This window comes from Notothenia coriiceps, unplaced genomic scaffold (genome assembly GCF_000735185.1).
Source record: "Notothenia coriiceps isolate Sejong01 unplaced genomic scaffold, NC01 NC01_scaffold00013590, whole genome shotgun sequence".
Taxonomy (NCBI): Eukaryota; Metazoa; Chordata; class Actinopteri; order Perciformes; family Nototheniidae; genus Notothenia; species Notothenia coriiceps.
Genome location: NW_011346291.1, coordinates 761,886 through 775,143, shown reverse-complemented (window position 1 = coordinate 775,143; position 13,258 = coordinate 761,886). Strand labels below are relative to the sequence as shown.

The window sequence follows — 13,258 nt, the reverse complement described above, 5'->3', positions numbered from 1 at the left end:
GGGACGAGGGAAGTGACAAAGGACGTCCGGTCCAAAATAGAAAGAAACATTAATATATAAACACTTGAGAGATCCTTCACCGACTGGTACCGCGTCCTCTGCTGCTCTACAGCCACCGTCAGAGGTAACCAAAATTCCACTGTGGGCCGAGGTTTATATTTGTGTTAAGCCCTCCCCAGGGGGGTCAACTCCAAAACACACAGTGGGCCAACATTAAAAAATGGGTCTAGTGGAGGGCCGGACTGGTTCAATGTTTATTGCAAAACGTATTGAAATGAACTTATTGCACATATTAAACCTGGAACTAACAAAGCTTAAATGATTGCCTATAAAAACAACATTAAACATTAAATAATCAGCTACGTTAATTTCTTATGGCTCTATCTGCAGCTTTACCAGAGTCATTTCTTATGATTACATTTTCCCACAGGCCAACAACAGCTTCAACAAAACTATTTCCCTCAAAGAGAAACCAAACATGCCCTGTTGTCGTGAGAGAGAAAGTGCAGAAGGAAACATCCATTAAACTCAGTGTGCTGCTCTGTGATGCTAGTTCAGATACTTGGCATCTCATCTTGGGTGCAAGGTCATCAATGTTTGGGCTCAGGCTCTGAGCTGAGGAGACCCTCAGGATGGAGTGAAGGTGTGCGTGCAATATACCGGAGGGCCAGATCTAATAGGAATTAGAAATTATCCTGCGGGCCAAAATTTGGGCCTTGAGTTTGACACATGTGCCAATCAACTGTTTACAAACTTAATTATTGTTATTTCAAACAAATTAAACACAATAAATCAACATATCCTACTATTTCTGACCATCGGATGTGCATCTGTGCAATAAATAGGGCACAAAGTTGTATATTCCCAAGCAGTGGTATTGCACATAAGGGTATACACATATATATATATTTCACATTCTGTCTTTCTCCGTCAGACTGTGGGCTAAATGTTCATAAGCAGTGCTCCAAAGTCGTGCCGAACGACTGCCAGCCGGACCTCCGTCACGTGAAGAAGGTTTACAGCTGCGACCTGACGACGCTGGTCAAAGCGCACAACACCAAGAGGCCCATGGTGGTGGACATGTGCATACAGGAAATCGAGGCGAGAGGTAAGAGGATTGTTTGAGGTATGTTGAGACACAGCAGTTTTAGTTCATTTTATTCATCACTTTGACGTTTCAGGTCTCCAGTCGGAGGGTTTGTACAGGATATCAGGCTTCAGTGAGCTCATTGAAGACGTGAAGCTGCACTTTGACAGAGGTGAGGTTCCTTTTATCCTCTGAAATCATTTTAGGATCAGTGGAATATCAATAAGTTGTTGTTTTTAGTTTGAGTTAACTTTAAGGTGACGGGAAGGTAGTCAGCATGGGAGAAGCTTGAAGGCTCACAGATAAATATATAACTAGCTTTGGTTTCCTTCTGCTCTTCTGTTATCCATTTACACACAATGGAAACGCATCATATACAGGACCGGTCAGACATGTTGTGTATTTATGGCAAAGGTTAGAGATATCTAGGTACCTAATTAAATAACTATAGAGCCTAAAACTGTCCTTATACAGGGTGTCCGCGGGGTCTTAAAGTATTACAAGTTGATAAATCAATTTAGCGAAAATTAAAAAGTATTAAACGGCATTTACCAAGGTATTAAATTTTGTAGCTTGTTTCCAATAAGTATATCAATGGTCCAAAGAGGTTGTATTCTACAGTCTGCCTGAATGTAATCATTGCGTAGGTGTGTAGTGTGATTCTGTGTAGTTTATTGATGGCATCCCGTTGGATTTGACGTCATCTGAACAGGACATCGCACGCTCACTGCTTGATAGCGCGAAGGTCCGTTTACGCCGGTTGTTAATCAACATCGTTATGGGGAAATGCAAGTCTGCGTCCAAATGGTTGGAAGATAAGGAGGAAGGACAATCAATACTGTATATAGTCAATGTGAGGTAAAGTGTGTCGCCAAGGTAACCGGTTAGAACTCAAAGTGGAGATGAGGTCTTAAAATGTACGGAAAAGGTCTTAAAAAAGGTCTTCAAAGGGAATACATCTGACTTCAGGATTCCTGGATAGACCCTGATAATAGAAGACCAGGACCATCTAAGGACTTGTGGATGTTTAAAGCAGTAGTAGTCTCTGTTGTTTAGTATTAAATATTAATACAAAATGGGAAAGATCTGAGGAAAAATACCAAATGAAGGGAGGGATTATATAGGATAGCAGTTTTTCAGTTAGCTGATTTGATGCACTTTGACAAAGGTGAGGTTCCTTTTATCTTCTGAAATCATTTTAGGATCAGTGAAATATCAATAAGTTGTTGTGGTTTCTTTCGGTCACTCTTCACTCACTTTTTGTGACTCATTTGCTCCACAGATGGAGAGAAGGCGGACATCTCCTCAAATGCTTATGAGGACCTGAACATCATCACTGGAGCGCTCAAACTCTACTTCAGAGAGCTGCCTATCCCCCTAATAACATACGATGCATACCCACACTTCGTAGAAACAGGAAGTAGGTTTTTCACATATTCCTTTTGTCACATATATCAATAATTAGCAGCGATATTGATTTTGAGGCATTGTTACAAACACATAATACAGCAGCAATAACCTTTTGGAAACCAGTAAATAGTTGATTTGCCACCAATGTGAAACCAGTTTTATGTTAGGAATGTATAACACCAGCACATAGAAAATGCCGGATGCTAACTTGCACATGTTGGGTTATTTGCACAATTAGCACACGTTCATTAGCATTTAAGCCTATGCAAACAATAGTTAAAAAAACAATGTCTTGGCCGATTTGGACCATTATTTGAGTGGTTTTGGGGTTTATTGAGGATGCTGAATCTATTCCAGACATGTTCAAGATCAAACATGGCAGTTTTAATCTAAAAATAGCATGCATTAGTCCATATAGTAACATGAAAAAGATGCAGGATCAAAAATAGGTTTCAATGAGATTTAATTGGTAAGTTTTGTTTGTCCTAGAGGGACAGCGTATCTTTAATTTGGCTACAAAGACTTATTATAGCATCGAGTGACCACACACACACACACACACACCACACCACACCACACCACACCACACCACACACACACCACACCACACACATACTCACACACCATGTATGTTTAATGTTTTGCTATTGTGCCTCATGTATCGTTAACATGTATGTTTTAGAATTTGAATTAGACTTATAACGAGTTATTCTGCGTTCATGTGTGTGTTTGCAGAGATTACAGACACGGAAAAACGTCTGGAGTCTCTCCACGAGGCGCTGAAGCTGCTGCCGCCGGCTCACTGCGAGACGCTGCGATACCTCATGGGTCACCTCAAGAGGTCAGAACACACAATTCGTGTTTTCTACATCGTCATTTATACTAGGAAGGCTGGGAACCTGTCTCCATTTCTTTTCGAAATAGCCAATTTTGTCTTCATCACTATGCATTAGGATAATTTCTTTAAAATGTTCTGAGAATAGCGTGCCCATGTTTCTACATAACCACAGGCCAGAAGACTGTTAAACACCTGAACTAAGAACATCCATAACATTCACTTGTTTGCAACTTAAACATTATTTATTACGTATATAGACTCTTATGGCACTACTTCTTCTATTTTATTGTATTTACTTGTTTTTATTGTGTTGCACTGTTGGAGGAGCCTGAGATGTTCATCGACATATCTACAAAATATCTAAGAAAGTGGATCACATCACTCCTGTTCTGAAGTCTTTACTCTGGTTCCTCACTGACACTAAGAAAGTGGATCAGTCCTGCTCTGAAGTCTTTACTCTGGTTCCTCACTGACACTAAGAAAGTGGATCACATCACTCCTGTTCTGAAGTCTTTACTCTGGTTCCTCACTGACACTAAGAAAGTGGATCACATCACTCCTGTTCTGAAGTCTTTCCACTGGCTTCCTGTGTGTCAAAGAATTGATTTCTAAATACTCCTGCTGGTTTATAAAGCACTGAATGGTTTAGGCCCTAAATACATTTCTGATCTGCTAAATTATGAACCATCCACATCTCTCAGGTCTTCAGGGACTGGTCAGCTTTCTGTCCCCAGAGTCAGAACTAAACCTGGAGAAGTTCAGTTATTATGCTCCAAATATCTGGAACAAACTCCCAGAAATCTGCCGGTCCGCTGCAACTCTGACTACTTTTAAATCCAGGCTGAAGACCTTTCTTTTTGCCGCTGCTTGTAATTGATATATTCATATCTTACACTTCACTGTAACTTGTGTCTCATTTTTCTAAAGCCATTTGAATTGCCTTGTGTTGAAAGGTGCAATATAAATAAACTTGCCTTGCCTTCAAGCTGGAGCAGCTCTCACATCCGTCACTTTCTGACATGACTGACAGCGTCTTGCTGAAGGACACTTGGCATTTAAACATTCAAACAAGGGCTATTACTCTGTTTGTTCTATGGGATTTGGTTTGAAAGAGTTTTTTAACTTTGATCTCTTGATAGCAGGCCCTACGTGACCCCTTTACTTTCAGTCATTTGGAAAACAGAAACACAAACAAATTATAATATAGTGAAATAAAGATAGAATAAGAATGGTGTAGTTCAAATTACGTGCTTCAATCCTGATGAGTAATCTTCAACAACTTCTTTGTTTGTTATAATCCATTTCCATGTGAATAGATTTGATTAAGGGTTAAGTGGCCTTAATGGATTCATGATATAAATGTGTTTAATAATGACAATAAAAAGCTATTTTAATATTGAATGAACTAGTGGAGTGAATGTTGGCAAGAGTTTGAATAGACTTTGGAAAGGCATCAAGTGAAATCAATAGTCTGATAAATGACAGAATCATTTAGTGTGGAGTGCTTCAGAATAAGTGAAACTAAAATTGAGAAACTAAATGTGCAGAACATTTCGATCTACAGCGTACATTAGAGCTCAAAGTCATTTTTAACGTCCCAAATACTAAAAGGTTAAGCTGCATGATACGTGGTAAATGTGCTGAGGTTGTGTTTCTACCTTTGGCGTTACGAACCGCTCCAAATTGTCTCCAACATTGACCTCTAGACATTCAACCAATCAGATGACAGCTGTAGCAATGCAAGCTAGCAGGAGACTAACCACCAGGCTCTGCGCCCAAACATGCGGTAATCAAAGAGTAAGTTGCGTATCATGTGAATGCATCCTTACTCTGGTCCAAATGTGATCAAGGCCATGAGTTAGTAAAAGTATTTTGTTTTTTTTGAAGTAAAAAATCCTTAAAAGGGAAAGTGAATCATCTGCGTAGTATACGTACAATTAAATCCAGTTCACCTTCTTTTTTTCTGTTGAATTGACAAACTTCCAAAATGCCTCGAGCTTTCTCTAGACACCATCTGTACCATTACAGAAATGTCAGGATACAAATGTGTTACATTTCACCTCAGAGCATCAAACAAATGCTCCATGGCTTCTCTGTGTGATAACCGACCTGATTTATCTGGCACTCCTGAGGAGCCTCCTCATCGACTCCAGACTCGATTTGGTTTTCTAGGTCAAATCGAGCAAGGAGCGAATCAAGAGATGGGATTGGCTGAGGAAGTTGGGGGGGATCTTTTTGGATCAATTTCTGTTCTCTAGAGATATAGATGCCTCTAAAACATTGGACAACTCTCTCAGTGTGTGTGTGTGTGTGTGTGTGTGTGTGTGTGTGTGTGTGTGTGTGTGTGTGTGTGTGTGTGTGTGTGTGTGTGTGTGTGTGTGTGTGTCAACAGGGGGTGGATAGTCCCTCAGGATGATCTGACCCTGGGGAGGATGGCAGCGATCCCGTGGCCCATCTGTCATTCACACACACACGCACACACACACGCCAATTAACTCATATTCGCTTCAACGCGCATCCTTCCAAATTATCAGTCAATGAGCTGTGATGTGGCAGCAGATTTTTGAACCCAATTAACATAAATTATAAAACGGACAATTCAAATCAAGCAATCTGATTGGTTCTTAGCCGTGATATACTGAGCGTATACCACGGGTAGAATTGTAAATTACTTTTCACAACAAGTCAGTATCCCTCCGCGTCTGAGAAAAACAGTATACCGTTGGGTTCAATACTGGAACAAGAAAGCAGCGGAGAAGTAACGGGGCAGAAAGCCTCCTTTTTACGCAGCGGTCCAGACATAGACATCAAAGGGCAAAACATATTCAGTGTGCAGTTCCTTTGGCATTAGGGCAGGGATATCTAGACACTTTTGAAGGTTTGACATAATGAATTGTGCTACTTTTAAAGCAAGCAACGATGTTTTCAAATCTGTAATCAAAGAGGTCCGCAAAAACACTATCGACCAATCAGATTGCTTGATTTGACTTGTCAGTTTTATAAATATATTTAACTTTCTTCCGTTACGAAACAAATTTACAAAGCATAAGATGGAAACATTTAAGATTAACTTCGACCTCTGGGGGGGTCTTACTATGGAGGAGTGGATTTAGCAGTGCCTATCTCCAGAAAAAAAAAAAAGCACCTAAACGACGGCATGCAGAGCTACGTGAAGAGCAGGTAGACCAACTGGAAAAGTANTCTACCAATTGAGATCAAATATAGAAAGTCAGCCGAATAGTGGTTTGTAATGCCCAAGCGAGACGTATTGTGGAAAGAAATGGGAAGCATGCTTGTGTTAATTGCTAAATTATATTTATGGATTCCACGTGCACATATTCATGTTTTGGGCAGCATTTCTTCAGTTTGTCGAAAGCGCTTGTTTCTGATCATGGGCTCTATAAGACTAAACTGATCTACGCCAGACTATGTATTATAATGCATCCGAACCCGTGCTATGTACAATGCCGTTAGATGTGATGACTTCCCAAAGAGAAAAGCAAGAACCTCGGGAGAGTGAGGAACGTATTCATTTTATTTTTAAAAAAAACAAGTGTCTTTCCGACTTTCATATCGCCAAAAAACGACCATATCCCGACATGGCATTTGCGGCTGAAAACAGATCGATGTTTTAGCCCTAGTCAGAAACGCGGCGCGCGTGCGCTGAAGAAAGAAGTAGAAGAAGGTGTCTCTCAGGAATCGTGTAACGTTCTGCCCATTCAACGGGAGCCGAGGGGAGCGCCTTTCGAATGCCAACTTCTGTTTCAGCCTGTATGAGAAATATGTCAATATGCCCACCACTCTAATGACACAGAAAAGCCGGAATCCAAACAGGTTGCTAACAACAGATATGGTTAGGATTTTGCGGTTCCACATGTGTGCCTACTTTTTTAAATGTGTATGGCGGTTGCGGCCTGCTAAATATAAAACGTAATCCGATACAGCCCAGACTCAGGATTACTAGAACAGAGCCAAGCATTAGAGAACCGCGAGTGACGCGTCGTAAACCCGGAAAGTAATACTTCTTTCGCGTTCGCTTTCTTGAAAAACCAATGCAAATTTCTCCATCGGATTTTTGGAAAATAGCTCGAAATAAGGCGTCTGTGGTTTACACACATTTAAGAGGAGGGCGATCGACGGTTTTGTTCAGCTGGATAATCTCCACATGTCAAACCCTACTGTTTATAATTTTTGAATAATAGAATCTAGTCGCCAAGCCCGAATATCGATATATCGTTTGATGCTGATGAAGAACGAAACTACAAGCCAGTTATCATAGCTCAGCAGTGGTTGTGTCGCTACGACTTCAACGTCACGCCAACTTAAGATTTCTTTTCAATATCTGATCTTGCACTGTAATACGCACTTTTAACACTATTTTTTTATTATCTTTATAACGTATCCCGGTTTTATCTAGGACTCCTTTGTTTAATGTATACCACGTTTATCTAGGCCCTTTGTTAGTATATTCACACTGTGTGGAAACTGGATTTCTCCGTATTATTTTCTGGATGCATATAACGATCATGGCTGAAGTTTTTGACTAATATATGCTGAATACTTCGCTGTGTCTTGCATATTTTAACAAAGCTTTTCCATTTTAGCCACACTGAATTAACTAGAAGTCATGGCGTGTGTTAATTACCAGGTCTGATATCGGGTTTTACAAAGATGAACAAGGAGAGTGTACGCATAAGGGAGAGAACCACTACAAGTCAGGAACACGTTACAGTGGCCAAGCCTAGATGCAAGCGTGTGCCTACCGGTGTTGTCAGGGCGCCTAGCCGATGGAGGGACAAGGCTTTATAGTGCCGCGTGCGCGGAGCTAGTGTATGCAAAGTTACCGTTATCTATAGACCGAGTTAACTATATGTCACATTAATTTCCCATCACAAAATCAATTTGGATGTGTCACATGAAATCTATTATTGAGGCAAGGCAGAGTTTATTTATATAGCACTTATTCGACACAAGGCAATTCAAGTGCTTTACAAAAATGAAAGACATTAAGAAAATGCCCATTTTAAATCGAGTCTTAAAAAGAAAAGCTAATTAAAATAACATTAAAAGAAAAAATAAAGAAAGATAAAAGTTACAGCTGCCCAGTCTAAGATATGAATTTAGTTTCAATTAAGAGCAGCGACAAAAAGAAAAAGTCTTCACCTGCGATTTAAAAGTAGTAGAGCTTGCAGCCGGACCTGCAGGGTTTCTGCGGAGTTTGCTTCCAATATTTGGAGCATAACGTAAACTTTACCTGCGTGTTACCGATGGTTTAGTTCTGACTCTGGGGACAGAAAGCTGACCAGTCCCCTGAAGACCTAGAGAGTCTGGATGGCGGTTCATAATTTAGCCAGGAGTGCAGAAATGCGATCTTTGCTCCTAAACCATTCAGTGCTTGTATAGAGCACAGGCAGCATGGGTGATTTTTAAATCGTTATCTTTGATCACATCAGGAGATTCCGAGTGTAGAGACTTCGAGAACAGCTTGGAGCCGATGGTGATCCAATTTCTTTAGCTGTTGGTAAAGCGACTCGGAGCAGCTGTGTTCCTGAATCAGCTGCAGCTTTCGACTATAGATTTTTTAGGTTGAAGACCTGTGAAGAGCACCATTGCCGTAGTCCAGCTCTACTGAAGATACTGCAAGTGGACACGTTTTTTCCCAATCCTGTCTGCTGAATTTCAGTCTTTATAATCCTAGATAGCTTCTTTATGGTGTATGATAGTAAGCTGATTTAGTAACTGTTTTAATGTGACTGGAAACCGATAACTAATTTAACCAGCTGACAAGAGAGGCCCACCTCCGCAAGATCAGTGACTGGCTGGGAGGTACAGACTCGGGGCAGGTTCTCAGCCGAATTTCCTTGGCCTTCTCTCCCCCGAGCCAGAAGAGGAACAATACAGCTTGGTAAACACTTTACTGTTTCCTGAAAATTATCAGAAATCTGTTGCGGCCATCAGGCGACCTGAGGCCAATTAATTGGCAAGGCAGCTTTGTTCTGAGAGCAAACAGAGGCTATTTCATGGTGTTGTGCCACCCCAGCTGATCATGCTCGATACAATCCCTAATTTTCTGGGCATTTGTTCAGAAATGGAAGTGTTTGACTGCGCGCATATACTGGGTTGTCTGCCTAGCACTTTGAGCTGTCATGAGTCACAAGCGTGTGACTGCTTCCTTTAATTTGCCAGGGTCACTGCTAAGGCAACCAACAGGTCTCTGTATATGGTGTTTTGTCTTGCTACAGTGGGGGACTATGAGATGATGTGAGGGCGTCAGGGGCATTCACCACTGCCAAACTCAGATGCAGGTCCATGAGTCAGATTTGTGGCTCTCCCTATCAGGATTGTTGGGGGCATCTCTCCGGGATGGTTCTGGGTAGGGTCTTCCGTTGCTGCTGGAGGTAAAGTGTCACCTACTAGAGCCAGGGAAATGACAATTAGTGAAGCATTGCCAAATCAAGGCGTTCTTTGTCAGTAAGGAAGGAGAACATTTCAGCCTGCTTGAGGAACATCCTTACTGGCACACCGAGTGCAAGGTCAGCTTCACCTTCACCTGCAAGGAACGAAGAAATAAAAAAATTGTGAATTGTTCTTTTAATTTACATTTACCTCGCCTTTTGGCAATGTGTGTGGTTGTTAGATTGGTTAGGCTTTCCTGTCAGCTCGTCTGTTGGGAAGATATAAAATATAGGTTCATGGATAGTCACACCGTCACATATATTGGTAAGAGCCATTTAAGACACTACAGTACACTAGGCTTAAAACAAAACATCTAAAGATATAACCTTTGCACTTTGATAAGTCTCGTGAACATTTTCACTAATTTTGACATGTTTTTTATAGATCAAAAATTGAACTAAAGAAATAAATGGTAGATTAATCGCATTATTGAAAAATAGGTGTCAGCTGCCTACACCTAATTATAATAGTTATAATTTCTTAATTAATGTAAGGATAAGATAATTACTTGTATTGATTCCCAATTTGGGAAGTGTTTGATGTTGGCAGCCAGCCATAACCAAGAAAAAACAAAATATAAGTTATTATATATACAAAAGTATTGTGAGGGATGAATATTAAATTGAATATAAATGTACAAATGTAACATTGTGATTTTTTGCTACATGTCCAAGAGAAGCTATGGAGCAGGAGTCTCTGCTTTTTTGTCCAGCCAGAGTTGATTTGGTTATTAGTTCATATGTCAAGACTGATTTCCCTGATACAATCTTTAGTTACATGGTGAACGTTATGCTGCTTGTACTAATAAGACTTATCATATAAAGGCCACACAGGTTTTAATAGGATGTATTCATTATCTTTACTTATGTTGCGGTCTTTTCAGCAGCGCCATCTCTATAAGGGGCGATAACAGGTCATCTACCATTATTTACATTTACATGGCGTCACATGTGACACACTATGTGACGTCGCTACTAAATGGGTACACGGATCCACACTCTCGTCTTGGACGAGTCCATACATATGGCCTGGAAACGGTGAATACTTTGGAACGCCAATGCAAGTTTTTCATGCGAGAACAAGCAGTTTCACCTGTCGATAGAGGCCTGTGGCTGGAACCCGGAGCAAAGCAACAAACCATTACGTGCGTAGCTAACTAGGTAGGTTTACTTCGCTTTTGAGCTTTTAGCTAACGTTAGCTAACGAAACGAACTGCCGAGTAAAATTGGAAAACACTGGTAATTAATTATTCTATAATTTGTAAAACTACTGTGTTAAAAACGACAATTTCAAAAATACAGATTCTAATGGTCAGATATAGATATACAGATACTAAAGACAGGCAGGTACTTGCTTTCAAGCAGAACACAGGGGGAAACAAACTTAGCGGGAGTGTTTACGTGTTCGGCGTAATGACGTACAACGGCCTCGACAATTTCTGTAGTCCTATTCAGCCATTCGGTAACAACCATCGTTTTTCAGACACGTAAACTCTTCAAAAATCCCCAGTGGGGTCACTGCTGATGTATTTAATGTCGTAGAACAAAACGTCAATTACCTCTTAAATTTGTGTCAACCACTGATCTTATTTCGAGCTATTTTCCAAAACCCTATGGAAAAAATGCATTGCTTTTTGAGGAAGGAACCGGAAGTGCTAAAAATGCTAACTTACTTCCGGGTTTTACGACGCGTCACTGCGGTTCTCTATTGATATTGCCACAATTAAAATGAAAGGATGAAAAGGAGAACAGAAAAATATAAATGCAATATTCTGAGTTATGAGTTTCTTTAAATAATGCACATATCCAAACAAAACAATGAGAAGATGACAGATGTAAAGATGTTCATTTTTTATGTTTACCTGTCACGCAGGTCTGTCTGACTATATTTTTTGTATTATTTGAAGAATTTATCCCCCTGCTCCTCCTTTTACATTGTGCTGTAACTCTCACTCTGTGTTTCTCTGACTGTCTGTAATCCATGGATGTTGAACAGTGTCTCTAGCTCTATCTGATGAATGTATCTCTCGTTCCAGATGAGATCATGCAGCAGGAGATCCGGCCGCTGCTGGCTGTGGACATCATAGAGCAGCTCCACCGCCAGTTTGCCTCACTCTCAGGTACGGAACAAGACCCCACTGTATTCCAAACATTGTGAGGGCTCCTTACTTAGCCTAAAGCATTACATTAAGAATATTTTCAGAGCAACTGTGGGCAAGGAGGGTAGCTACTGTAGATATGACCTTCATTTAAACAGTTGAAATTGGTTAGCAACAAATAAAAAGGAAAATTCACTCTCAATAATAATTGGCATAGGCAAGTGAATACATATTGTTTCAATTCAGTTATGGTGTTGCTATGAATATTATTTTATGCAATGGACATCAGTGCTGATTCAATGTGTGCCACAAATAAACCAGAAAACATTGTTATATCTTTCCAGTTGGCCAAAAGATATTTGCATGAATAAGTCCATGTGGAAATCAGTTTGAGCTGCCTCTTAATTTTAGCATTGCACTTACATGAAGTTGCAAAACTTGAGAGAAAATGTTTTATAACATCAATAACCAGACATTCACTCCAGGGTTGTAGCTCATATTACACTAGATGTATCCCAGCTTAGCACCTCTACCTGCTAAATGCTTTGTCTTTTCAATCCTTTCTTCAACGTATTTTTTAGGCTTTCTGTAAATAAAAAAACACGTTGTCGGTCGTATGCCTTCGTAACCCCGGAGGAGAAAGCCCTGCTTATCTTTCATTATTTTATAAGACAGAAACACAGGATACTAGATTGGATTTAACGATAGCAGACCTTTAGGTTTCCTTTATGTTTAAAATTGGTGAAGTAGCCCCTTAACATCAAAACAGCCACATCACATACTGTAGACATGTTTGGTACCACATTCCCTGCTATCTTCTCCTACTATATAGGGGATTAACAGTGAAGTCACTCTATGTATGTGTCTCTACTGCATGGTATTACACAGCTTCACAAAGGCTCTACTGTATATTATTACTATGCTGTATTGTACATCAGAAAGACCCTCTTCTCCCCAGGTCTATACTGTAGGCTACTATAGACTCTGTTTCTCCCTTGCATGTACCATTAGGAGCCAACACTGTCATCATCCCCTAATTATGTTGTTTTGGAGCATTCTGTGTCTTACAGTATATCTCCTCATCCATATGGAAAATGGACTGTATTTATATAGAGTTTTTACAGTGATTGTTACCACACAGAGTGTTTTCACATAGTCAGTATTCACCCATTCACACACATTCATACAGAGGCAGAGGCTGCTACACCAGGTGCCACCTGTTCAGGGAGACAAACCTCTATCTAAGCAACAGCTGCCCGTTTCTTTCCAAAAATGTCAGCAAGCTCTTATCCAATTCTTATATTATTGAATATTAACAATGTCTTCGTATTCAAAGTGCCAAATCCAGTGTCACTTCAAGCTTACAGGA

At 40.3% G+C, this 13,258-nt stretch overlaps 1 protein-coding gene across 1 annotated transcript in view; it reads left to right on the top strand.

Annotated features, from left to right (window-relative positions):
- LOC104947999 (N-chimaerin-like) overlaps positions 1-12,926 on the top strand; it is a 13,184-nt gene extending 258 nt beyond the window's left edge. The window contains exons 2-8 of the mRNA XM_010774139.1: positions 935-1,108; positions 1,182-1,259; positions 2,370-2,507; positions 3,233-3,338; positions 9,675-9,733; positions 11,827-11,910; positions 12,901-12,926. Of these exons, the coding sequence (XP_010772441.1) occupies positions 935-1,108; positions 1,182-1,259; positions 2,370-2,507; positions 3,233-3,338; positions 9,675-9,733; positions 11,827-11,910; positions 12,901-12,926 (665 nt within the window). The remainder of the gene's footprint in view (positions 1-934; positions 1,109-1,181; positions 1,260-2,369; positions 2,508-3,232; positions 3,339-9,674; positions 9,734-11,826; positions 11,911-12,900) is intronic.
- Positions 12,927-13,258: the final 332 nt, after the last annotated feature.